Source organism: Canis aureus, chromosome 16 (genome assembly GCF_053574225.1).
Source record: "Canis aureus isolate CA01 chromosome 16, VMU_Caureus_v.1.0, whole genome shotgun sequence".
In the NCBI taxonomy this organism is placed as follows: domain Eukaryota; kingdom Metazoa; phylum Chordata; class Mammalia; order Carnivora; family Canidae; genus Canis; species Canis aureus.
The window spans coordinates 42,803,521-42,830,348 of record NC_135626.1 but is presented as its reverse complement, the minus strand read 5'-3'; the positions used below and the strand labels follow the sequence as shown (position 1 = coordinate 42,830,348).

General features: G+C 49.6%; 2 protein-coding genes and 1 long non-coding RNA gene across 8 annotated transcripts in view; 1 reads left to right on the top strand and 2 right to left on the bottom strand.

Moving 5' to 3' along the window:
- The window catches only part of NMT1 (N-myristoyltransferase 1), a 40,075-nt gene extending 33,821 nt beyond the window's left edge, over positions 1-6,254 (bottom strand). Inside the window, exons 1-2 of one of the 3 annotated variants that reach the window (XM_077853586.1) lie at positions 6,097-6,254; positions 2,747-2,836 (exon numbers count right to left, since the gene is read on the bottom strand). The gene's annotated coding sequence lies outside the window, so the exon portion shown is untranslated. Of the gene's footprint in view, positions 1-42; positions 193-2,746; positions 2,837-6,054 lie in introns of those variants that run through there. The other 2 variants (XM_077853587.1, XM_077853588.1) reach the window with 2 other exon arrangements.
- On the top strand, positions 107-26,828 carry DCAKD (dephospho-CoA kinase domain containing). Of its 4 annotated transcripts, none has more exons than XM_077853601.1 (5): positions 107-323; positions 18,212-18,435; positions 18,829-19,032; positions 22,469-22,556; positions 25,574-26,828. In XM_077853601.1, exons 2-5 carry the CDS (start codon positions 18,324-18,326, stop codon positions 25,863-25,865), a joined length of 696 nt encoding a protein of 231 aa, XP_077709727.1. In that variant the 5' UTR covers positions 107-323; positions 18,212-18,323; the 3' UTR covers positions 25,866-26,828. The 4 variants fall into 4 exon arrangements, with proteins under 4 accessions (XP_077709727.1, XP_077709726.1, XP_077709728.1 ...); XM_077853600.1 differs by having other exon boundaries at positions 108-323; positions 18,208-18,435; XM_077853602.1 differs by lacking the exon at positions 107-323 and adding an exon at positions 6,301-6,378 and having other exon boundaries at positions 18,208-18,435.
- On the bottom strand, positions 16,943-18,669 carry LOC144286741 (uncharacterized). Its single transcript, XR_013354672.1, has 3 exons — positions 18,185-18,669; positions 17,614-17,730; positions 16,943-17,339 (listed from the first exon to the last, which is right to left on the bottom strand). It is a non-coding gene; the product is annotated as an uncharacterized LOC144286741 (long non-coding RNA).

The window sequence follows — 26,828 nt, the reverse complement described above, 5'->3', positions numbered from 1 at the left end:
ACACCTCATTCTCGCGAAACCGGAACAAAGTGACTACAATACCCAGAAATCATGAAGGGGGCTGTCCTGGCTGGGGGCCAGCACTACCCGGAAGTCCTGGGCGATCAGCCGCGTTTTGAGGAAAGAGGGGCCCAAAGGTTGGCTGGGCCGACGCTCCGCGATGGGGCGGCCGCGTGGCATGCTGGGAATTGTAGTTCGGTCCTTGCTTAGGGTTTCGGGATGAGGCGCCAAAATACAAGGTTTGACCTCAGCCTGCCCTTGTCAGTGCCTGGGCCACAGGTGAGCCGTTATTGGCTGCCGTTAAGGACCGTTACCATTCCCGGGTAAGTAATGAGGCCTGAGGCCTGCGGGTGGTACCCACCGGGAGCCCGAAATGCGTCGGGCCTTCTTGGAGAGCCTTTGCTGTAAGAAGCCAGGTTGGCTCCTGGCCGCCTCTCCTCACTCGGGACTCTAGGTGGCCCCTCTTCCTTGGGAATCCGAGGCCTCTCCAGAGGCGGTGGATCGTGGTGCGCAGAGCACTGATCCTGAGCCAGGAGCCCTGACTGCTCTGTCAGGCTTTGCCACTTCTTGGTCTCCACGAAGCTCACACAGTGCCCTTAGGATTCTCCATATCCACTTTTTAATGAGCACTTCTATGCCAGGTTCTGGGGTGAGGCTTTTCGTATATCACATTTAATCCTCTCAACAAGCTGAGAAAGTGCGTTTGTATTATTATTACCCTTTGGCACAGGCAAAGAACTGTGGCCCAGATTGGGTGGTCAATCATACAGTCACATAGCAAATAAGTGGCAAAATCAGTGTACAAATTTGGATCTGTAGGCCCCTTTGGCCCTCTGAATTCTTTGATACTACAAAAGCCCCATTGTTTCATCCACCCAAGAAAATCAGTTATTAGAAAGTAATTGTGACATCTTAATCTAGTTTTAGCATTGACTAAATGCTTCAATCCCTTGGATCTCACCCCTGTGTTTGAGTAATTGCACCTGAGTCTTGAGGACCAGTGCCCACAAAAAAAGGACTGGTCTTTGCCATCAGGAAACTCTCAAGGTAGAAAGAGGGAGAAACAGGGAAGAAACCCTTCCCATTTGACTCAGGGAAACAAAAAGGGAGCTAAATATTGTCCTGCTTCATTTTTCTCAGTGGCAAGAATAGAAGTAAATATGATCCGAAACAACAGATAATCCCCAGTCATTTATCTCTGACTTACACCCACTCAGTTTGAGTGCTGGCAACCACACTCATCTCTCCCAAGACCAAGATCGCAATTAATATGATGTCTTATATGCAGCTGCAGGCCTGAGGAAGAGGTCAGAGATAATAATAATAAAGCATTCCGTGTGTTAGATGGCTTTAACTTGTACGTGTTCCACCTGCTGTAGCTCATGGGACCTTGCAAAGTAGGGAGGGAAGGGGACTTGAAGAAAATTGGGACTTGCAAAAAAAAAAAAAGAAAAAAATGACGATACCTAGTAGCAGAACCAGAATCCACATCTGGTATTCTAATTCCCAACCCTGTCTTTTCTTTCTCACTGGCAGATGTTGAACACAAGTGAATGAAACATGACCAGGGAAGAGTGATGATAGGGTCCACTGTGGACCCTGCCATTCTTGCAGTTCAAAGCTTAAGAAAGGCATTACTGTGTATTTTACTGCAAACTGAGCAGTTTTTGCTCAGTGGAGAGTCTTTCTGGGAGGTAGATAGGCAGGCAATGTGACTGTCATGCCCAAGCTCAGAATGCAAGTACCAGTCCAAAGTTCTGGAATCCAGCACCTTTGAGAATTTGAGTTCAAAGGCACCTGAAAGGCACTAATCCCCCCTCTCAGGATCTTTCAAGTTAGAATGCTCACTTCGATTTTGTAGAATCCATTCTTTCTCTGTAATAAAGTTTAAATGTTATGGTTTTTAAAAGAAATTGAGTATATGTGATACTTTTTAAAAATGACCACCGAAAAATGAATATTGCTACATGTGATTTTAGTATGTAAGTTTACTTCCGAGTATATTGTGATGTTGGGAATGATCATCAAAAGCAGTACAGTGTAATTTCCTAAATTGGGTCTATGGATGGTTTTTTGGGATCCCAAGAGTTCTCATATTTGTTCCTTTTCCCTACCCCCATAGCAGAGAGACTTCCACTTTCAGACTGTTTTCATTGGTGGAAAGTTGGGCAAGTTCTGCCTTATGCAATTAATGTGGAAGCATATAATCCTTGCCCTTTACATAATTGTTACATGTTCTTCAATTGATTTCTAGTTCCCTAAACTTCTTTTTCCAAGGTAAACACTCCCAGCTTTCTGAGTGCCTCATCACATTAAAATAGCAGGATTCTCCCATCTAGCTCTGCTGGCTTTTTCTACCCCCCCCCCCCCCATTCTGGCAGAAGCATTCTACAAAGGCAGTGGGGTACAGCACGGCCCAAAGAGTGGCTGAGGAATGTGCCTGTGAAACTTTTGCAGATTCTGGAATTTACTCCCGACTGTGGATACATCTTTTATCCCCTCACAGTTTTTACTGAAGACAGTAGAATATAGTGATTAAGAGAACAGGCTTCAGAGTCTTAACTTCCTGGGTTCTAAATCCTGGTTCTACCTCTGCCTAACAAGTGACCTTAGGCAAGCCACTTAACCTCTCTGAGACTCAATGTCCTCACCTGTAAAATGAGACCATGTAGGCAAAACAGTAAAGTGTCTGAGACAGTCAATACCTAATAAATTATTATTTCCCTTCCCAGGAGGTCAGCATTACCTGTGATAAAAACTTTCTCATGACATCCATCACAGATCTAGGCCTTTGCTGTAGTCCCAGTGTATCAGAGATCCATTTCTTCTAATGGGCCTAGGAAAGAATGGGCCAGGTTGTGATTCATTTATTCAACACCTTGAAGCACTCACCACTTGCCAGGCTTTATGGCAGGAACTAGAGAATCTGGATGGAACAACACAGTCCCCATCCTGGCTTTGCTCCACAAGTTGGTAGCTATGCAGATTGACATTTATGGCAAGTGTGTGAGAGAGAGGGAACACCAGATGTAGCAGGAGCCTGGAGGGACCTTTAACCTGGGGAAAGGGGTTCTACAGGGGAAAAGATGAAAGGGGAAAGATGGTTGAGCTAAGTTTTCAAAGGGGAACCAGACAAATGGGGTGGGGGGAGGGCAGAGTTGGGTGCTGTTGAGGTCCTGCAGAGAGAATTATATGAGCATTTTGGAGGTTGAGCCTGGAGAGGTAGTCAGGAGTCAGACCAGGAAGGGATGTGGACACCACACTAAGGGAGTTGGGTTTTATCCTGAAGACTCTTGGAAGCTGCTGAAAGATTTTTAGCTGGGGAGAGAGATGATAAAATTTTTGTTGTAGAGCGATCATAACAGGGAGCAGCCTGGCCGTCCTAAGGAAGAGAGTTTTTCTTCTCTGAAGAACAGGGCTAGTGTGCTCAATTCTGAATAAGGGACAGGGAGATGGTCTTTGGCAGCTTCCTATCTCCTCTGGAGCTTTCTTTTAGGGGCTCCTATGACAGCCCCTGAAACATGGGTCTGGAACACAGTGTGTCCAGCCTTCTGTGGCTTAAATCTGTGGGATTTAAGAAAAAGTGTGCCAGGTATCCCCTGCCCAGAAGGCACTTAGAGCGAGTTGGGAAAAGGAGGTGCAACTTGAAAACAAAATAACAAGGCCAGACTGGGGATGATTAAATGAGCTAGATTGAGAAGTTAACTGAAGTTTAGAGTGGGGCAGGGGGTGCATGTCTTTGGGGCTGCGTTGTTAGAAAGGGCTTCCTGGAGAAAGCGGACTTTGAACTTGGCCTTGGAGGCAACTTAAGTGCCGGATCCTCCATTATAATTGAGGATGGGGCCCTGTGGACTGAAATTGCAGCTACTGTTTTGCTTTTTTTGTTGGTGCAGTTATATAGTTTGCAACCATTTTCTCCCACAAGACCCTCTGTTCCATGAAGGCAGAGAATATGTTGGATTTTCCTCACCTCTATATCCTTTGGGCCTGCACAGAGTGGGCCCTCAATTAATATTTGTTGGATTAATGTATGAATGAATGGTGAGAAAGAAGGGTTAAAAGCTTCAGATGTGGAAACGTTACAGGTAAAGGGCAGAGGCAGGAACACAAAGCATGGTGACCCATTGTGTTGGTATAGTGTTTATTGCTCACAAAATATGCTAGTACATTGTTTCATTTGATCACCATCAAGTGTCTTGTTTGATGCTATGCAATGAGCAGGTCAGGTGTTATTCCCATTTTACAATGACTAAACAAGAAGCTCAGTGATTAGTCCAAAGTTTCACTGCTAGTTAGGGTGAATTCAGACTTGAACCTGATATTTTAACACAAAGTCTAGTGCAATAACCAGATTGCTTTCCTTCTTGGCCTTTTCCAAGGGAGAACATACAGTGAGACATAGGTCTAGAGGGGTGATCGGGGCCAGGTCACAAGAAGACCTTAAGTTTCAGGCTAAGAAGTTTGGACTTTATCTTCCAGCTGGTGACAACCTATGGGAGGTGTCTGGGTTTTTTTTTTTTTTTTTTTTGAAGCTGTTTAATAAAGGATAAATATTAATGGTATTTGTAAGGTATGGCATAAATTTAATTGCATATTAATATTTATTTAAAATAAACATAGGGAAAGTAAGTTTAATTTTAAGAACCAAGAGTCAAAGACCCAGGAGTCAAAGGAGTCATCTCTTCTAATGGACTCAGAGGGTTGTTCATCAAACAACTTGAAGCAGCACTATATTCCATGCATCGTGCTTAATGCCAAGGACACCGAGGTGACTGAAATGCAGGTCATTGTCAGGATGAAGTGAGACCGTGTAAGCAGCCAGAGCCAGTCTGTTATTGCCATCACTAAAGGAGGATATGTGTTTGAGCTGAAAACCTTGATGGCATCACTTCCAAACTGCCAAGGTGGAGCTTCCGCTCCTAAGATGTGCCTGGGTTGAAGGCTCTGCATCATCCTTTCCTCTGGGATCATCCCAGCAGAGATGCAGAGCAGCTGCTGTTAGCCCACTGGACCACAAGGACACCTACTTTAAAGATAAGGTCCCGGCCTGTACGCCAATGCTCACAATACTGTAAGGGTGTGTGTGGGAAAAGCAGATCATCTATCTGCAGGGGTTTCCTAACAATATGCCCCTAAAAGAGCTTGATAATTTGAGACAGGGGAGGGTATCTTCCTATCCCAGTCATTACCATGGCAGCCAGGGTTACTGATGGGAGTTGTGTATTTCTCTGACCTGAGTAGGGAAAAGGTTGAGAACCCCAAAGCTAGGTTATGTCAATTGTTTGGTGCAAGACGGGAACCAGGCCGTTAGATCTGGCCTTATGGAATAGGAATTATAATTGTCCTGCATGATCCCTCAGATTAGAACTAGGGGAGATATTGTATTACCTAAGGACAAACTCTCTTACTGCCAGGCCTGGACTTCAAGTTTGGACAGTATGAAGCTCTCATGAAAGACAGTTCCCTGACACCGGGCATGGTCAGGATTAGACCGCAGGGATGATATGGAGATTCAAATCCTGGATTGGTGTTTGGACAAAATGGGCCCTTTGACCATGAGATGCAAGCCTGTATATTGCGTGATGACAGCCAGTGCTGTTGACATTAAGGAGAAAGGTTTCAGGCCCGGAGTGGTTAGAGAAAGATGTTGAATTACTTCATTTTTCAATGTATGGGATCCCTACGCTGCTGGGCACTGTTCTAGGCACTGGGGATACTGGCGGTGAAGATAAGCTTCCTACCCTAAAGGAAGCACAAAGCAGAGGTACAGGTTAGGGAGAGGGAAAAGAAGCGGGGTAATTAAGTACCACCTACTATATGTGAGGCACCATTAGATATTTTTATGTATTTCTAATGCGTTCAACAAACGGCAGAGTGGCGATCACCCCCCTTTAATAGAGGAGAGGGGGTGAGAGGCTAAGTCACTTGCTGGGCTCTAACTGACACTGTAACAGAGCAAACGGACCGTAACCTCTGAAAGCCAGTTTCCTCTTGTGTGAAACAGGGACGGTGACCGTCTCCACCCCAAGTACTGGGGAAATGCAGTGAACCCACCGAATGTTCTTAGGACCCGGCAGGTTGAAGGCGCTCAGTTACCTGCCGTAGCCACCGCCAGGCGGTGCACAGCTAGCGATGGCCAAGGCCTCAACGGGAAAATGCAGTCCCGGTTTTTCCCCCCTCGGCTTGGGAGGGCTCCCGCTCCGAAGGCGGAAAAACGGCGCGCGCGGAGGCCGCGGGGCTCCCCGCCCACCCTCTCCGCCGGCCGGAAGTCCGGTCCACGTGCGCCCGCTCCCGAGGCCCCGCCCGCCCGCCGGGAGCCACCCAGTAAGCGCCTCTGCGATTGGGCGAGCGGCGGCGGCGCAGGCCGGGTCAGAGGCGGTACGTAGCGCGCGGGACGCTGGCCACGGCCGGACCCGGGGGAGGGGGTGGGCGGGAGCGGGGCGCCCCAGGGGTTCTCTGCTCGTTCCGGTCCAGCGGGCAGGGTCCACCCGGAGGCCCCGCCGAGGCGCACGGGCCGTGCAGCGCGATGGGGCGAGGCGGGGTGCGCCTCGTTTCAAACCTCGGCTGCAATTTGTTGAGCACGTACTATGTAGCAGCCCCTGGGTTAAACGCCCTGGCATCCGTGGCTCATCCGCCTTGACGGCACCCGGCTAAGCGAGGTGTTCCCTTCCCTGTTTTACAGCTGTGGAAATGAGAAAGGTGGTTGCAGATACAGGCAGGTTCGGTCCAAAGCCACTAGGACTCAGAACTCTGTGGGCAGATCTTATTTATTTATTTTTTAAAATAGTTATTTATTTATTTATTCGTGATAGACACAGAGAGAGACACAGGCAGAGGGAGAAGCAGGCTCCATGCAGGGAGCCCGACGTGGGACTCGATCCCGGGACCCCAGGATCATGCCCTGGGCTGAAGGCGGCGCTAAGCCGCTGAGCCACCGCTGCCCAGATCTCTTTTATTTTTGAATCTAACCTCCGCCCTTTCCATTTCTGTCAACTTGCGTACCTTTCTGACTCTCAGTTTGCTCATCTGGAAAACGGGAATGGTACCTATCTCATAGAGTGAATTAAAAGTGCTTCGCTGGGTACTTTTGTTTCGCTGAGTGATCATCTCCACTTTTCAGAAGGCTTCGCCTCCCCTTACATTTTCCCCAGAGGCTGGACCGGTTATAAAATTTTAAGAGAAGACACCTCTTTCCCCCCGGGCCTGGGTGGCAGCATGGGATTCCCACCCATCCATTAGGAAAGAGGATGGCATGTCTGCCTACTTTTCTTCCTTCCCCCAGGTTCCTAAATGGAGACATTGGCGCCTCTGTCGTTGGGTTTGCTTATGAAGTTTTATTTCTCCCTTAGCTATGGGAAAGTTATCACCCGAATGAACCTTGACATTAAATCCTAATTTTAAAATGAGGAAATGGAAGTCTTTGAATATGGATTGAGGGGAAGGTGATGGCTGGTTTTACATAAATAAATCAGATGTATCTGGCAGGGTGCCAACCTAGGTTTTGGGGAAATGTTGAAATACTAGAGCTCTGACCGATGAATAGAAAGTGGACAGGCAGGTTGGGGTGGTTGTCTCTACGAAGTGCCATAAATTCCACTGGATCCTCTTCCGTCTTGTGCAAGGTCTGAATCTGTCCTCCTGAGTAATATGTTTAAAGGGTTCAAATCCTTTCTTGGTGCTTTGCCTTAGGAGAAAAGATTAGGGCTGGTAACTGAAGACAGGCAAGCAGTGAACTTTGGTGTGTTTTGAAAACTACCCACTGGCAACTTTTTAAATAGCTAAAAATTTTCTCTGAAATTTGCAAAGATTATGAGTTTTGGTTAATTGTAAATACTGACTCTTTAAAAATGAAACTTTTGTATTAGGCATGTGAATCTGTGCAATGGAATCTCAATACCTTAGTGATTTGATTTCCCTTATCCTTTGGAAAATATACAAACCAGTTTAACCTTTGAATTTTTACATCGCTGTTCTTTTCTCCTTCAACTTATATTTCCACCTAATTTCCTCCTCAGAATCTTTTTCTAGTATGATACATTTTATGCTTGAAAGCCTTTGGTATATAGTCCTACTCTGCAACAAACAACAAAAATGTGTATTAAAACTGAAACATTTTTGAAAAATGTGGTCATAATATTAAACAATCTCTCTTGGATTGTGTTTTTATAACTGCAAAATGTATAATTGATCAAAACAACTGGTTTTGATCAATTGTCAAACATAAGTTTTATTTGAAATGCTTCTCTTAATAAGCTGAGTGGAACTTTTTAAAGAATCAGTAGGAAAAAAGAATCAGAAGAGCTTTTATTCATGGCTATGAGCGCTGAAAAAGCTGGTTCGTGTAAATAAATACACAGGACTTGAAGGCATTTTGTTGTGGTAATAGTACTCAATTCTTTGAACACTCTGAGTTATGGGCCAAAAAAAATCAGTGATCTGTCATTGAAATCAATTATTAATGACCTGCCAGCAGACAGTTCTTTTAGGTCCTCCTTGAACTTTATTGAAGGCAAAGATTTGGAAACCACCTGACTCAGCAGGAAGATTTGTTACACTGTCACTGTAGGCAGGCACATCCTTAGCATGAATACTGATGTTTCCTAGTGCCCCTTTATGGTGCCAGAGAAATCTTGCACTAGGGACAATGCACCTTAGTAAGATTTGGCATGAGTGGGTAGTTGTGCCTTTCTTGGAAACCTGGGAGTTAGAAGAGGGTGAAGTAGGACCTTGGAAAGGGGAGGACGCAGGCACACTCCCAAGCTGGTCTGTTCCTGTTGATAGAGGCAGTGAGCATTGATTTGGAAATTTATTCCTCCTAAACTGTGCCTTTGTGCCCTTTGGAAGATCTTCAAGCATGCCCCAGGTGTCCTGGGACTACCATGGGCAAATATCTAACTTCTTTTAGCTTTCATTTCCTCACCTTTAGAATGGACATAAACCAAAGAACTGACTTCACTGTGCTGATCAGACTGGATGAGGGAATGTCCCTAGCACATAGTGCTCAAATGGCGGGCATCTAGTCTTTTTTTTTTTTAAGACAGTATTTATTTATATGCGAAAGTATGCCCAAGTGTGCGCACAAGTGGGAGTATCAGAAGGGGAGGGAGAGGAAGAGGGAAAGAATCCCAAGTAGACTCTGTAGACTGCACTGAGCCAGAGTGCCCCCCACCACCACCACCACACAGGGCTCCATCCCAGGACCCTAAGACCATGACCCCAGCCAAAACCAAGAGTTGGTTGGCCACTTAACCAACTGAGCCACCCAGATGCCCCATGGGCAGCTACTCTTATACTCTAGTGTTCAGCCTGCTGGAAACCTCACCTTCCTAGGCACTCTCTGCATTAGTTTCCTCATCTGTGAGCCCAAGATATTGTTAGCCCAGAAATGTAGAGGTGGGAAGTGATATGGAAAAGGTTTTGTGGTTCTCATAGTAGGTTTTCTGAAACAGATATGCTGTTATTTTAAAATAGTCCATTTTGAAGGACACCTGAATGGCTCAGTTGGTTAAGCATCTGACCTCAGCTCACATCATGACCTCAGGTCCTGGGATCAAGCCCGTGTTGAGGCCTGCCATTTAGCCCTACATCGGCTCCATACTCAGCAGAGTCTGCTTCTCCCTCACCCAGCTCATGTGCATGTACTCTTTCTTTCTTTCTGAAATAAATAAAATCTTTAAAAATAATAAATAAATAAAATAAAATAAATAAAAATTTAAAAATAAAATAGTTAATGTTGAGTTCCTGCTTACTTTGAGCTGGACACTTTTCTGTGTGCTTTATGTACTCATTCACCAGATGTGTTTTGAGGTTTTGAGGGCTTTGTCAAGCCCTGTTCTTAGCACCTTGGATACAGTAGTGCCCAGATTCTGGAGTGAAGCAGATTACAATAGAGAAACATGTAGATATGTAATACGTTGGGTGGTGATAAGCTGGTAAATGTTTTGAAGAGAAGTAGAACAGCAAGGAGACTAGAGAGTGAGATGAGGGTGCTATTTTATATATTCAGGGCAATCTCTGATAGGGTGATGGTCAGGCAGAGGAGGGAGTAAGCCATGCAGCCTCAGGGGGAAGAGCTTTCCATGTGGAAGGATCAGTATATCCACAGACCCAAGTGGGAGTATGCTCAACATAGTCAAGGAGCCCCAAGGTGGCCAGTGTGTCTGGAGGGCTGAAATCAAGGGGGAGAGTGGTAGAAGGTGCTGGGAACAGGGATGCCTGCATCCATCATGAAGCACCTGTAGGACCCTGTAAGGGCTTGGCTCATGTTCTACGTGAGAGAGGAACCCTTGGAGGGTTTTGAGCAAAGGGGTGAAATGATTGGCTTGCATTTTTAAAGGTTCACAGTAGCTCCTGTATCAGGAGCAGACAATTGGGAAGCAAAGATGGCAGCAAGGAAATTGCTCAGAGGCGACTGAGGTAATCCAGGAGCAAGACTGGTAGAAGGGCCAGGCCTGGTCCCCGTGGATTGTGAAGGCTGCAGGGAGCACAGCCAGCAGGGGGCGCTAGTGGAGTGGGATGAAGAAGAGGAGCCACAGAAGTTTTTGGCCTGAGCAACTGAGAGGGCAAAAGTGTCCTTTGGGGGAAGTGGAGTAGTTTCAAATGACTGTGACGAGTAACAACCTGAGTTGAAGAAGATGAGATGACCATGACATATGTCACCTCATTCAATCTTGACAAAACCCATGAGTAGTCCTTATTAATTATATTTTATATGCAAGGAAATAAACCCCACAATGCCAAAGTTGCCCAATGCCACATAGTTAGTTAAGGGACAGAGCTGAGATCTCAGCTGAGGCCCTTGTGACTCTGAAGCCCCCGACAGTTGGCATTCCCTGTGATCCTGCTGCACAAGCACCAGCAGAGTCGTCCAGTGCAAACAACCTCCCTGCCCCTGGACTGATGGTTTATGCTTGGAGAGTACTTGAGAGGAGTGACCTGTTCCCTCCCCTTCCCTTGGTGTCAGTGGGGGAGAAGGGAGGGGGTATTTAGCGTGGACACTTTCTCTTGTGGCTTCCTCCAGGTAATTGGCAGCTTGGAGGAGGTAGTGACTTAATAGGTGTTGCAGATAAGAACTTGGACTAAGGTTTAAACAGCAGCCTCTCCCCAATAATGAAAGATTAGGAGTGGGGAAAGCATAGATAAAAATAGCACTTACTAGTTAACTGGAAAACAATATATTTTTGCAACCACTGGTTCCACGAGAAAATAATTGGGTCCCAAGGCAGGGAATGACTCGTTTTCATGAATGATTATATTGATCATTGGAGCAGAATGGATACATCCCCTTTGGAAAGCAATTCGAAGGTGAATCATCTGGCAGGTCAGGTATGCCCAGTGTGAAATCCTGGGAGGCTGCCGGAAGAGGAGGAAAGGAAGCTGCAAGATAATGAGAGAGCCAGGTCCTGTGCCCCCCACCTCTACAAGCAGGTTGGGGCTGTTGATTAGGAGATGCAAAGCAACAGAACTTGCTTCCAAGTTAAGTCCTGAGCTTTCCCAAGGGAGAAAAGAAAGCATGTCCATTCAAGTATCAATTTCTTATTTTATTTAACCCATTGGGGATTGTGTTTATTTTCTTTCTTTTCTTTTCTTTTTTTTTTTCCAGGAGGGATATACTATCCTCAGGCAGCATGTTCTCATGGAAAAGGGAGCAGGCTGGGAGGTTGGTTCCAACACCCTCTTTGCCACTGACAGGAGAGTATGACCCCAAGTATTTTCTCTCCCCTTCCTGGGTCATGGAGCTATTCAGTCGTTCATTCTATAATGAGCTTTCAAACACTTTCTCATAACTAATAATGCACTGAGTGTTTAGTGCATGCCAGGCACTTAGAAGCAAACACTTTATATGTATGAGCTCCACTCTTCACAGCAACTCAGGGTAAGTGCCATTAGCTCCATTTCACAGATGAATAAACTGAGTCAACAAGAGGTTAAGTAACTTGACCAGTATCACTTACCTGGTACTTGATGGATAGACATTGGACACTATGCTAGGTGCTGGAGACAAAGGGTTGCAAATGACATGGCTCATGGCCTCATGGAGCTTATCTAACATGTTGAAAACAGTCACACAAACAATGGGTACAGGGAAGGAAAAGAATGATTCAGAGAGGTCAGGGGCCTGATTTGAGTTGGAGGATGGACAAAGCTGCTTTGAGTGGAGCTATGATGTCCCCTCTTGCTACTTTCAGGCCTTCACTTAAACCTCTCTGGTCCTGATTTAAAACAACAACCCCCTGCGGTGCCTGGGTGGCTCAGTTGGTTAAGCATCTGACTCTTGGTTTTGGCTCAGGTCATGATCTCTTGGCATCAGGAGATCGAGCCCTGCGTTGGGCTCTGCGCTCAGCTTGGAGTCTGCTTGAGAGTCTCTGCCTCTCCCTGTACCGCTTCCCCCAACTTGTGCACATGCTCACTCACTCTCTCAAATAAATAAATAAATAAATAAATATCATTAAAAAAAAAAAGACAACAACCCTCATAAATAAATAAATAAATAAATAAATAAATATCATTAAAAAAAAAAAGACAACAACCCTCATCGCTCTTGATATGCTCCCCCACTAACATCACCACACATATCATGAGCTTATTATGTCTTTAGCAAACCCCCCCCACACACACACACACAACCGATTGAGTGTAGACTTTGCTTTGAAGGGGGAGGCACTCTTGTTTTAAGCAGTGCCTGGTGCCTGATTGGCTGAATGTAAAATAAATCTAGGAGGGTTAGCCAGGAAGTGAGCCTAGTGCAGAGGGAACAGCATAATACACGGAAGCTCTGAGGTGGGAAAGAGCCTGCATATTTAGGGACAGAGAGGAAGTGTGCAAGGCACACAGGCATGGACCAGATTCCTTGACTGGGGGGTGAGGAGCAGAGGGGTCGAAGGTGGGTAGGTCACATGGGGCCCAGAGACCTCTGTGGAGGATAGGAGGAGAGGGAATAAGGCAGTGAAAGTTTTAAGCAGGGGAGTGACATCAGAAGAAGGCCACTGACCCTGGCCATTTTGGGAGAAGCCAGACAGGGACTGGAGGATCAAGTCAAGAGGTCCCTGGAAAAGTGGGTGCAGGGCGATGGGACTTAGGTTGTAGGGTGGGCCTAGTAGAGTCGGAATGAGGTCCGACAGCAAGGGCCAGCGGGGCTTTTTGTCTAGAGGCCCATGAAGCAGGCCACTCTCATTTTTCCCTAAGAAGCACTGCCAGAGAAAATTCCAAGAGAGACTTTTTTTTTTTTTAAGATTTTATTTTTAAGTAATCTCTATACCCACTGTGGGACTCAAATTTACAACCCTGAGACCAAGAGTCACACGCACCACTGACCAATCCAGCCAGGTGCCCCAAGACTATTCTTCCTTGAATGTTTTTTCTTTGTCTTCTCAGGGCTGTTGGGGCCTAAGAGGTAAAAAATGAAAGGCGGTTTGGGGAAGCTCAACGAGAGGGACCCACCACTTACAGAGCACGATAGAATTGGATCCTTAGGGCAGCCCCGGTGGCTCAGTGGTTTAGTGCCGCCTTCAGCCCAGGGCCTGATCCTGGAGACCTGGGATTGAGCCCTGTGTGGGGCTCCCTGCATGGAGCCTGCTTCTCCCTCTGCCTCTCTCTCTCTCTCTGTTTCTCATGAATAAATAAATCAAATATTTTTAAAAATTGGATCCTTACTTAATAGCCTACAGACTTCACTCTGATTCAAGTCCCTACCCTTTTCTTTTCTTTTTTAAGATTTTATTTATTTATGAGAGACACAGAAAGAGGCAGAGACACAGGCAGAGGGAGAAGCAGGCTCCCTGTGGGGAGCCTGATGCAGGTCTTGGTCCCAGGATCCCTGGGATCACGACCTGAGCCAAAGGCAGATGCTCAACCTCTGAGCCACAGTGCCCCCACCTTTTTAAAAAGACTTTATTTATTTATTCATAAGAGTCCCTACCCTTTTCTTTATACCCTGCTGTCCTTCCGCCAACAGGGAGAATGAGGGAGAAGAAAGGATGATGTGGCACCCTTGGGACTAGAGTCCCGCCTTGGCTGATGAGGCCAGGCCTGGGATTATTTCCCAGAATCCAGCTTCCATTCTCCTGTGCTGGGCATTAGCTTTTCTCTGTTACCATGGGACTCAGTGCTGTCCTTCCTCCTCCAGCCAAGCTGGCTCTGGGAACAGCTTTTGGTATTGAGGAGGAGGTTTCCTGGGCCACCAGTGGTCTTGTCACTCATTTGTCCCCAGGAGAACATCTGACAGCTCTGCAAAGTGCTGCCCCACAGAAGGAAGGAAGGAAGACCCAGTGTGCCTCATGGCCCTGTGAGCATCAGCTCCTCGCTTACAGGTGTGGAGATAGGATCAGACAGGGGCAGGCATTTGGGGGAATCAGCTTTTTGTCATTTATGGAGCACTCACCACCCTGGGCCAGGCTAGTGAGAAGGCTACCACTGTCACACAGTTTTATGGCAGAGTGCAGAGAGATTGGGACCCAGGCTGCTTGACTTCCAGTCTATAAGCTTTCATTCTAACAGCGGTTCTGGTGCCCACCTGGCTGGGACAGTAGGGTTGGTCCTGGGTTTCTGTACCTTTTTTTTTTTTTTAAGATTTTATTTATTTATTCATTAGATACAGAGAGGCAGAGAATTAGGCAGAGGGAGAAGCAGGCTCCATGCAGAGAGCCCGACGTGGGACTTGATCCCAGGACTCCAGGATTATGCCCTGAGCTGAAGGCAGATGCTCAACCACTGAGCCACCCAGGCATCCATGGGTTTCTGTACCTTTTCTAAAGTTTCACAGGGGATTCATATCAGGGCCAGGCTTAGGAATTGCTATGAGTTCCCACTGCCTGCGTGTAAATGGCGGTGTAATGAGGGGAAAGGAGCAGATTCTGGAGAAGGACATTTGAGCCAGAGCGGGAAGAGGGTCGGGAGCACAGGTTACCAGAGGTGGTCGCTTCTCCATGGGTCTCACTGGGGAGGAGCTGCCAGACAGGTCTCGATGAGTCTTAAGGGCAGTTGGGAACCCAGCCTTCTTTTCCTCCTCAGTAAGCCTTGAGGGGACATGGACTCCTGCTCGCTGCGGCTCCCTCCCCAGGCAGGTCCACGAGCAGGCCTGTGAGCACACACCCAGGCAGGTGTGCACACATGCACCCAGGCCCAGGGTGAGTACCAGGTGATTACTCTGGCTCACCTGTTGGTGCTCTGTTCTTCTTGGCTGGTTTCATTTGTTACTGTCTCTCCCCCTCCAGTTTTCCTTTTTTTTTAAATTTTATTTATTTATTCATGAGACAGAGAGAGAGAGAGAGAGAGAGAGAGAAAGAGAGAGAGGCAGGACACAGGCAGAGGGAGAAGAGGCTCCATGCAGGGAGCCTGACATGGGACTTGATCCCAGGTTTCCAGGATCACACACTGGGCTGAAGGTGGCGCTAAACCACTGAGCTACCCGGGCTGCCCAAGACCTAAGTTTTCCTTTGGTTACCCAAGAGGTCCCCAATGGGGACCTGCAAGGCACAGAGGAGCTCTGTTAGTGGTTAGTGAAGGAACGAGTTATGAACGGCTTCCTGGACGGCAAGAACAGCTGTTATTTGTCTGGCCCCTTTCAGCCAGGGGCCCACGGTCTCCCAGGGCATGTGCTCCTCTATCCCCTTGGCCTTTCTGACAGAGGCCAAGCAGCTGTTGGTCTGTTTCCACAGATGGTCATCCAAAGCACAGAGAAGGGAGGATATTCATTAAGTTACCCCAAGAGTCTGGGACAGAGCTGAGCCTGGAATTTACATCTGTGCCCTGGTTGCTGTCCCTAAGACCTCACTCCCTATTCTGCAGAGGGAAAACACCAATATGATCTAGAAATCATTTTTCTTTGGTGCTGAATTGATTCACCTATAGCCATATTCACTGTCCTCATTTGCTGTCAGTAAAGATAAATTAATTTTTCATTTCCTGAGTATGTTAAGGCAGGAGTCTAGACTCAAAGGTGGGACCCCTGAATTCATTTCAGGCTCCACTAACAGCTGTGGCCCTGGGCTAAGTCTCCGTCTCTCTCTGGTCTTTAATCTCCTCACTGTAAATGAGGAACCTGTGACACAGCAGAACTGTTCATCACTAGAGATTCTGATTCAGTGTGTCTCAGGAGGGGTCGTGGTCCTGTAAGTGGACAGGAGCCGAGTCACATGCTCTTCTAGGCCCCTTCAGCCAAGTCTGGCAAAATTGGGTGACCCGGTGACAGTGGCTTGGCTTTCAACAGTGAGGGGCCAGGGCCCAGTGGAGGATTGGCCCTTGCCCTTTCCCTCAGCCACTGCCCGTTCTCAGGTCTCACTCCCATTATTCTAGATTGGTCTTTTGCAGAGAAAGGTAAGCTCACGGGTTTAGGGACAACAGGACGGAGCTAGGATTACAATGCTGTTGCTGGATTTTCCATTTCAAAGCTTCAGCTGAGTGAACAACAACAACAAAAAAAATTTTTTTTTTGACAACTGAACCCTGTCCTTAAGTCCTTTCTGTGTAAACTGGAGGGAGACCACCTGGGGGCGAATTCAGGCTCACAGAGATTGAGGAGAAAATGGTTCGTAAATGGTTTAATAATTGAGTTAGGTCTCTCCATTTGGATGACGACTCTGGTGGGTATTTTCCTCTCTCCTCCCTGGCTGCCCTGGGAGAACGAACCTGGGCAGATTTAAACTTGTGGATTGGTCCCCTCACCACCCACATCTGAGCAGGTGCCTCCCTCGTCACTTGGTGTGTCCTCAGGGGAGGCAAACTCATTTCAGTATAAGCTTAAGCGAAGTGTAATTAGGACAGTAAATCTGCCGTTTTACAAAAAAAAAAAAAAAAGTCCCATGACAGATTTCAAGGTCCTAGAGAAATGATTTGATGCTGGGGGAAGGATGGGAGAGACTTGGCCTTCAATTTAATTTCTTCCAGCCTGGGAGCAAAGTCCGAGACATGGTAACCCTATTTACTCCAGAAAATGCAACACGACTTTACAATTCTTTAGACTTTATTTATTTATTCATGAGAGACACAGAGAGAGAAGCAGAGACATAGGCAGAGGGAGAGGTAGGCTCCCTGTGGGAGCCCAATGCGGGACTCGATCCCATAACCCTAGGATCATGCCCTGGGCCGATGGCAGGTGCTCAATCACTGAGCCACCCAGGTATCCCACGACTTTAGAAGTCTTTTGCGAGATAATCTGAGGCTGTGAGAATGGGGACGTAACTTCACGAACATCTGTTTTAGTGTCCATGCCTTGCAATGTGACTTCAGCACCCGCCTTCCATCCCCCAGCTCCCTTTTCACTCCTCTCCTGAACAGTCACTGTAGAAATGGCAGTGTCCGGAGGGCTTCCTATGTGTTTTCTCATCCAGCCTGCAAATGACCTTAGGAGATAGATTCCATCACCCCCATTTTATGGATGAGAACACTGAGGTTCAGAGAGACAGGCCACTTGTCCAGGGTCGCACAGCATCGGAAGTAGGGGAACTGGGTCTGAGGAGCCATGCGCCTGACCTCTGCTGCTGCTCCAGCTGAGAGCTGCACATCCCCATGCCAAACTCAGAGTACCCCCTGTCCCCCGCCCCCCCACTGCCGCAGCAGCCTGTCATCCTTCCCTCACATTCCTCCCCAGCAAGTTTGACAAGACCCTCTGTATACCTCTCAGGTCTCTCAGGCCATGGAGCCACTGCTTCCTCTGAGCTCCCCATCTGGGCCTCTTGGTTGAGGAGGGAGGATTCTTCTCAGTGTAGAGTAGCCACCCAGGCAGTGCTGGTGCTGGGGAGGGGGGACAGGCAGGACATTCTTCCCCTTGAGTCTCAGTATCCCAGACTATAAAGTGAAGGCTGGAGTGGGGGGTTCTGTGGGCATCTGGAAAGTGCTTTGGGTTCACCACAGAGGGACAGGTGTCCCCTTCCTAGGCAAAATTTGCAACAGGGTACTGCTGCCTCCAGAAAGCACTCTGCTTAACAGCACCTGACCCTGTTCTGCTTACTCAGCATTTAGATTGCTAAATTTGTACAGTGTTGGTTTTGTTTATGAATGTTTTCTTAAGACTACTGGAGGCCTCTCCTGAAAGAGTTTTCTGTCTTAGGATGGATCCAGAGTTTGCCAAGCTCAGAACTCCACTCTGCCTGGACAGGCCCCATCTCCCTCCCATTACTTTGCCTACCCCTATCTCCCTTACCCCCCCCCCCCCCCCCCCCCCCGTTTGCTCAGGCCCAACACTCACATCAGGCCTGCTGTCGTCCCCAGGCAGGTCCTGCTGGCATTCCCAGGGTGGGCCGTCCCATCCAGCCAAGTGTGCCCTACTTCGGTGATTCCCCGGCTCCTGGTTTGGCATTCTCACTGGCCACCTCTTTCCTGGGAAGATGTTCCTGGTGGGCCTCACAGGGGGTATTGCCTCGGGCAAGAGCTCGGTGATTCAGGTGTTCCAGCAGCTGGGCTGTGCAGTGATTGATGTTGATGTCATCGCCCGGCATGGTGAGTTGGGAGGGGCAGGTGGCACCCCTTTCTGCCATCATGTCTCACCTTTTCCTAAGTCCTTTCGAGGCCTCGGAGGAGGGAAAAGCTTTCCCGTCAGCCCTGATCTGACTTCCTGCCCCCTGCCCCACACTTGCCTTCTAGCCCCAACATTTCCTCTTCCCTCTCCTTCATCTCAACCAGTGACCAGCTCCAGGGGTTCTGTGCGCTGACTGCTTTTCCTCTTCTCATTTGGTTTTTTTTTTTTTTTTTTTTTTTTTTTTCTCATTTGGTTTTTGATCAACTGAAAGAGGCACCCATGGGTTCCCCCATCATTTTGCCTTTAGTCATTTGGGGGCCTCTGGCTGGCCTGGAGGCTCTAGAGAGTGACCCAGCCCCCTCCTCATGCCATAGTCGTCCAGCCAGGATACCCTGCCCACCGGCGCATTGTGGAGGCCTTTGGCACCGAGGTCTTACTGGAGAATGGTGACATCAATCGTAAGGTCCTGGGGGACCTGATCTTTAACCAGCCTGACCGGCGACATCTGCTCAACACCATCACCCACCCTGAGATCCGCAAGGAAATGATGAAGGAGACCTTCAAGTATTTCCTCCGAGGTAAGACCCAGGGCCTGGGGTAGGGGTGAGACAGAGGCCTCTCCTCTCAGGGCCAGGACCCTCCTCCTCTGTAGAAAGGTTGGCCAGGGAAGAGGGGAGCTGGCTGGCCCAGCTGTCGAGTTCACACTGTTCCTTTGCACCCCCCACGGAGAGCCCCATGCAATCCCCAGAGGAAAGGTGCACATGTCCCTCAGCATTTAAAGAGGTTGACAATTGAGTGAGAAGAGACACTTGAGGCTTTTGAGACACAGTCCTCAGGAAGTAAGTTGATTTTTCTGGCAGGGTTGGGAATAATAACAGCTGACGAATAATGGAGTCTGGAGACCCGAGGTTAAGTCCTGGCCTCAAAACTTCCAGCCGTGTGACTTTGTCAAGTGAGCCAGCCCCTGCTCTGCATAGTGAGGCTAATAATGCCGACCTTGAGAAGCTGTTGGGGGGACCGAGTTTACATTAGTGACTGTCTATCACCACATGGTATAAACCATGGTCAGAGTCAGATTTGGTGCTGGTCGAGCTGCCTCTGAAAGTAAGCTTGTAGACTGGACACTGGGGAGAAACCAGGATGGCCAGGACAGGTGCAGGGCTGTGGCAGCAGCTGCAGTGGGTGGGGGTGGGGGGTTCCTATGCAGAGGAGAATCCTTCGGGGCTAGGGCTCAGCGGGGAGTTAGCCTGGCATGTGCTGGGATTGAAAGAAGGGAGAGTGAAAAGCCAGGTCTGTGCTCCATTGGCAAGAACCTTTCCCAAGTTATAGCCTGGGTGTCATTCTGTTCTTAGAATGGTTTGGGGCCCAGGTGACCTGATAAGGTGCAAGATGAGGTCAGTCACCAGCAGTGGAGGAGCAGAGAGCAGTGGCTTCAGACCAGGTGGGAGGCTGGCCTGGGGCCCCTGTGGATCTGCCTGCCAGCCTTCAGCGTATATGGCTGCCAACCCCAGGTGTCAGAATGGAAGGCCTGGCTGCTTGTCTCCCCATCATCAGTCACAGTGCTGAGACTGGTCCTGGAGGGTATGGGGCAGCCTTCTAGGTTTTCTCAAGGCTTTTGTACTGTGATCCTGGCCTTATTTTATTCTCTCATACATCAAGTTCTCATGTGGATTGGGGGACCTCTCTCCACCCATCTCCCTCTGGCCTGTACCTCCCTTCAGAAGAAGAGATAACATGACAGACATCTGTGGTGTTGACCACCACCACCCCCCCCCCCGCCCCCCGGCTCTGTCCAGGGCGGAAGTGGGCTCCGGGCACCCTCCCTGCTGGACCAGCTTGCTCTGCATCTCAGGACCTTGGTGCAGACCTCCCTCCCTCCCTCTGGCCTCAGGGAGAGTCTCTGGGCTCTTCCTGCCTTTGTCCTACCTCTTGTGTCTGTGCGAGGACCTCATCTGTCCCCCACCCAGGAGCGAAGCCTTCTGTCTTTCAATCGTGCCCTTTCGCATTCGCTCCCCGGCCAGTTGCAAGTACATCTGCAGGGCTTTGAGGCGGTGGCTCTCCCCTTCTGAAATTAAGCAGTGGATAATGTCAGCCGCTCCAAAGTTCTCCTGCTGTGTCATCCGCCCAGCCTCCCCTCTCCCCAACCACCACCACTTAAATAAAAGCCAGAAAGCTCTTTTCAGCTCGATAAGGTGAAAAATGGGGACGACAGCTGTGGCTTCCACAGTCCCAGCTTTTCCCTGATGAGTATAACAAATACAACTGTCAAAGTTGGTATAATCAAACGTCAGATAAGATCACCAGCTGTTGGGGAGGTCTCTGTGTAGGCAGACGGATGTCTTAATAGAGTCAGGATAGTTTGCAGAGCTTATCAAGCAGGAGGGAGGTGACAGCTGAATAGCCCTTTGCCGGTGAACCAAAGAGCTGGCCATGAGCTCCCGAGGGGGGCCGAGGAGAAAGGACAGTGAGGGGACTAGGACGGGTGGGGGCGGGGCAGGACAGGGAGATAAGAGGCCCAGAGGGGGTCTGGTCTTGGCTTCTGTTCTGAGCCAGGAAGGAAGTGGGGAAACTGGAACTGTGCCCCCCCCCCCTTCTTCCAGGGACCGGTAGTAATAATAACCATCATTTAGGGAGCTGCTGGAAGTGTCTGAGTGAGGTGCTGAGTGGTTTACATGCCTTCGCTTGTTTGATCCTTATTGTGTTCCTGGGAGGGAGGTAGCCTTCACTCACAGATGAGGTTGGTTCAGGGGCACAAAGTTACATGGTGGGAAAGTGGGGGGCTGCAGAGCCAGGTGTGTCACCAGAGCCCATTCTCCAACCCCCTCATTCAACTGAAGGTTTTTCTGGGGCTTCCTGAGCAGCAGATTCTGGGGAGCAGGAAACCCCATAGCTTGGGTGCTCAGCCCGGTTCCCTGCATCACCCAGAGTTCCAGCTTCCCTGCAACACCCCTGGAACTGGTGCGATGTATGTCTGGCCCTGTGGTCAGAAGTGTTGACGGTGGGATACCATCCAAGCCAGGCAGGCATCTCTGGGCAGAAGCAGTGCCCACCCCTTTCCTTCATGGCTCTGGGACCCAGCTTTTTACACATATGCAGCTTTTTACACATATGCAGGAGACACAGGCCCAAAGAGAACTAGGACTGTAGAGCCCGTGGTATGTTGGGGGTGGCGGGTAACCCAGGGACTCGTCCTGTCATCGTGGGTCAGGGTGCCACCCTCAACTGGCCTCAGCTTGTAGTGGGAGGGCCAGCCAGTGCCTTTTACCACACCAGAGTGACTTATATTTTATTAGTCACCACCACCCACTAACTCCAGACCTGTCCCTGCAATCCCTGGCTGGAGGCCTGCTTCTGACACAGAGGAACAACCTCTTTCCTTCTGGGGCTACTGCTGCCACCCCCACAGGAATCTTTCATGAGGAGCTGGTAGAGATAGCCATGCGGGACTCTTCTTCAGCAGGGGACCACACTTCTATTTTTGTTTCTTGGGTTTCTTTGAGCAAAGATGGGTGAAGGAGGGCAGAAAGGGCCCAGTTCCTCCTGGAAACTTCCCAGCCTCCTCCAACTCTGACCGTGTCGTTTCCTTGCTCACAAATAATTCTTTATGTTCAAGATCAAGGCGAAATCAACCTTTTGTGCCTGCCCTGCTCACCTCCCCAGCTTCGCCTCCCATTGTGCAAGACCTCCACAACCTGAGTTCCCCATTCCTGGAACCCTCACCTCCAAACATGTCCAAATATAAGAAGCCCTACCTGCATTTCAAGGCCAGTACAAACATCATCCCTCCTGCAAGGTCTTCCCTGATCATCGAGGCAGGAATGACTCTTTGCAGCAGTCTGATCTGAATGGCATTGGAACTGGCTAGCGTTAGGCCTATCCTGGCAGGGTCTCCCCCTGTGCTAGGGAGCTCTCGATGGTAGGGGCCAGTGGCTTCAATTCCATCCCCTAAGCTGACATGCAGTCCTTAGTGTTTGCTTGCAGAATTGAACTGTGGGTTTCCTGGCTTCTTCCCAGGATACCGCTATGTGATTCTGGATATTCCCCTGCTGTTCGAGACCAAGAAGCTGCTCAAGTACATGAAGCACACGGTGGTGGTGTACTGGTGAGTGTGTGTCATGGCCCAGCCTGCCCAAGACTGGGAAGGTGGACCCCTGGAGTAAAACACATGCCTGAGAAATCACTTTGCCCTTACCCCACGGGGCGACTAGGAGGTTTGGGGGCTTTGGGCAGCTGTGTCCAGAACCTATAGGCACCACTTCTGTGCCTGACCCAGATAGGCCCCAAGCAGGTCTGAGAAGTGAAGGGCCCCAGGCTTCTCTAGTTGCTTGGGAAGGGCTCCCCCTGCTGGCCACTGGGGGCACTTCGGCCCAGGTGCCCTGAGCTACCATGTTGTTAATCACTTGATCCTTTTCCTTCCTGTAGCACATCCTACCTTTCCAGGAAGCTCCCACACTTATTACTTCACTCAGTTTACCTTTCAGCATGAGATGTTTAGGGCAGGAGCTTATACTTCTGCATTACAGAAGAGAAACTGGAGGAGGGAGTTGCTTGAGGGGGTGTCCAGGGTCACCCACCGGCAGCACCAATGAATGGATAGTTGCCAGGAGGGTACTGTCGGAGTCCAACTAAGGAAGGAACTTTATTCTCAGAATCCCTCGGGACATGAAGCAAACCAGACGCCAGGTTTGGCAAACAGAGCCAGATCAAACTGTCAGAAAATGAGTCACAGTCCCAGTGAGGTGAAAGAGTAGATGAGGATGTAGGGTGTCTGTGCCTCCCAGAAACTTCCTGGATGCCACCCACAAGTACGACAGACACAGAGGTGGGCCCTTGGCTCTGTGGGTATTTTGGGCACAGGGTGGCTCTCCAGAGACTGGTGCGTGGGAGGCTCCTAGCACACTACAGTGCTCATGCCCTGAGCTTCACCCTGCCCACCCTCACAGCTTACCCCCCTGAGGGCTGCCTTTTCAGCCCAGTCTGAATCTGCTGAGCCTTCTTTAGGGACTCAGGCATCCTGATAGCTCCTCCACTGGCCCGTGTCTCCCGTGTAAACCCACGACCTCTCTGGCTTTCTTATTCCCTGTGAAGACTGGCCTCTGAGGCCAACCACACTCCATGAAGACTTGGCCGTGGAGTCTTAATACCATTGGAACTTTGCACCAAGGATCACAAAAGGGTGTGGTAGGGGGGATCTTCCCGCAGAGGTGAGAACACCGGTTGTATCTGCAGTCACCAGACAACCCCATGCCTGCCCTGCCTTGCTGTACTTTCCTTCCAGCTTGGTCTGTTCACTAAGAGCAGAGAGAGCAATGGCTTCTGGTAGGTACATTGGGTTCCATGGATTTGGCTTGTTCTGCAGGAGATCCTCCAGGCCTGCTCGCTAGCCAGAGGAACCTCTGCCCAAATCCCGGGTGCTGCTCATGCCCCACTTTCAGACTCAAGAGAGAGGCCAGAGACATGTGAATGAGTGATTATTTGCTTTTCATAAAAGGGATCCACACTGTACAATACTAAAGATACCCTCATGGATTCCTTTAACTATTAGACTATCCCTAGTGCATTTGAAATAATATGGATTCCTTTAACTATTCCTTTAACTATTAGAATATCCCTAGTGCATTTACCAAGATGTGACTATACCATAATAGGATTAGATTATTCACATTTGAGAAATTTGCCAATTGCAGGGCAAGTGTTTGGGTAAAAATCCTGTTACCACAAATAGCATCAGTCCTTGAGCTAACCATGTGGGATTCTCTCTGAGTCCAGAAAGGGCTGTCCAAGAGCTCTACTTTCATGTTCCAGGAAGCCCTCTGGTCTAGGCCACACCTTCTGAAGGCTGCACCCTCACAGGTGGCCCTAAGACAACTCCGTTTGGTCACCCAGATTTCCTCAGCCCCAGATTATTCAGTCTTTGTTTTTAGTTAGGCCAGGATTGGCCCCATGACCTTGACAGGATGCTGTCCCCTCCCTATAACAAATGAAATCAGAAGTCCAGCCTACTTTTCAAGGCCGGTATAGATACCATCCTTCTACCAGGCCTTCTCTGATCAGGCAGCCAGAAATGATTTTTCTGAAACATTCTCTTCTGAACAGCATTGGAATTGACTAGTGTTCAGGTTGTATCTGTCCTTGGAAGGTGTGTCTTCACATGCCCAGAGGGCCTCTGGTCTAGGCCACACCTAAAAGGAGACCGAACTATAGTGATCAGATCCTCTCATCTCACAGTGAGGGGAGCTCAGGCCTAGGGGCAAAGCAGACAGACCCCCAGATGGCTAAGGACAGCTGCCACAGCCCACTACCTCTTGTTCCCCCCAAGGGGCTCAGGTAGCCACAGCACTAGAGAGAGGTGAGAGATGACCCCCTTCCAGAGGACAGCCCAGCGGTCCTGTGTAGCCAAAGGAAAGACAAGAAATTTGCCAAGGAAGGATCTAAATGGTAATATCAGAGTGGGCAAATGACCTATTCTTTGAATCCCCTTCAGAGTTGGGAGACTGGGTGGTGTCTGGCTTAATCCGCAGCGCTTTGTCCTGTCCCGAGGACCAGATCTGGCTCTCAAGTCCTTGCTCCAAGGGGAAGCACCTTGGGGCTGGCCTGTCCCACTCTGTTAGTGGCATCAGCTACAGCAGCCACTGTCTTGGCTGTACACGTCCAGGGCTCGGGGTGAGAGGGAAGGAGAGGGGTCTCTGTGGTGGCTCAGGAAGCTATTTTGGATGCAGCAGGCCCCAGCCCCAGGGGAACTACAGGAAGCGACTGGCTTGCAGGCACAGGCCTTCCAGTAAAGGTCACCCATCCAGGGACCCAGGATGTAGCTGATGCCAGATGACCAAATCTTCCCATCTTGTAACTGGGAAATCGCAGCTATGGCGAGGCAGAGAGACCCCAGATGGCAGATAGCACCTGCTGCAGCCCTTCCCCCTCCTGTGGATATGAAGGGTCTTCCAGGGCCCGTGGTGCTACTAGGGTCCTCACAAAGCATGGGGTGAGGTGGGAGCAGCCTCCCTCCCTAGCTGTGGACCCCAGAGATTTGAGGGAAGGGGCCGCCCACCCCCATGACTTGCCAGTGGGAGGGAAGCCGGGGCCCACGGTGCCTGAGCAGCCCTCCTGTCCTGTCCTCAGTGACCGGGACACCCAGCTGGCACGGCTGATGCGGCGGAACAGCCTGACACGGAAGGATGCGGAGGCCCGGATCGAGGCCCAGCTGCCCCTGAAGGACAAAGTCCTCATGGCCCGCCACGTCCTGGACAACTCAGGGGAGTGGAGCTCCACCAAACGCCAGGTCCTGCTCCTGTATGCCGAGCTGGAGCGCTCCCTGGACTACCTGCCGCTGCGGCTCGGGGTCCTGACTGGTCTAGTGGGCATTGCCAGCCTCCTCTACCTGCTTACCCGCTACCTCCTGCCTTCCCCCTAGCTGGCCTCTCCCAATGCGGAAGGCCCCGGGCCTCAATCTTAGAGGCTGAGGCACAAGCCTGTCAACTCTCTCTCTCTCTCTCTCTCTCTTTCTCTCTCTAAATCTGGACTGAGCATGGTACTGGGGTGACCCTTCTTTGAAGTATATCCTGTCTGAGGCAGAGGAACAGCCCTGTCAGTGGCACTCCTCCCCACCTTCCCTAGGGCTCCTCCCTCTGGAGCCACCCACAGAATGGTATCCACGATGGGGCACGAAAGCAGTGGTAGGAAATTGTTGTAAACTTCTTGGGGGTACAGGTGAGGAACACGGTCTCAGTGGCCAACGGCAGTGTTCAAAGCTGGGCGGCTCCCTGGGCTTGAACCATCTCCAAGCCCATGCCCCATCATGACCCACACCTGCTTCCTGGACCGAGGAAATCATTTTGGACCAAGGGCCACCACCTTGGGACAGCATTCTCCCCCAGGTTGAAGCCCTCTGCAAGATGCTGTGAGGCCCCTGCTGTAAGTACTGCTGTGGCGGGGCCTCCTGTGGGCTGACCCACTGCCCCCCCACCCGTGGCATTTCTCAAGCATTCCCCACACCCACTCACCACCTGCCACCAGTTGCCTCCCACTCCGTGTCCTCTGCGCCCTGAACTCAGTAGTCCACATGCACCAGGCTGTTTCTTGCCTCTGTGCCTTCGGTGTGCTGTTCCCTCACCTAGAATACCTTTAGTTTTTCTACAGCTGGGTAACCCCCAGCTCAAGCACCATCCGAAGCCCCAGGCTGGTCAGGTGCCCTGGGGACTACTCCCTCCATGTTTTAGTTTAACCCACAGAACTGTAATCAGCCGAAAGCTGGTTGGTCTCGCCTAGACTGTAAGCCACTTGAGGGCAGGGACTGTGTCTCGTCCATCTCTGTGTTCCTGCTGCAGAGCCTGACTGGCCATTGGTGCTTAATAAAATAAAGTGTGTTGATCTGAAA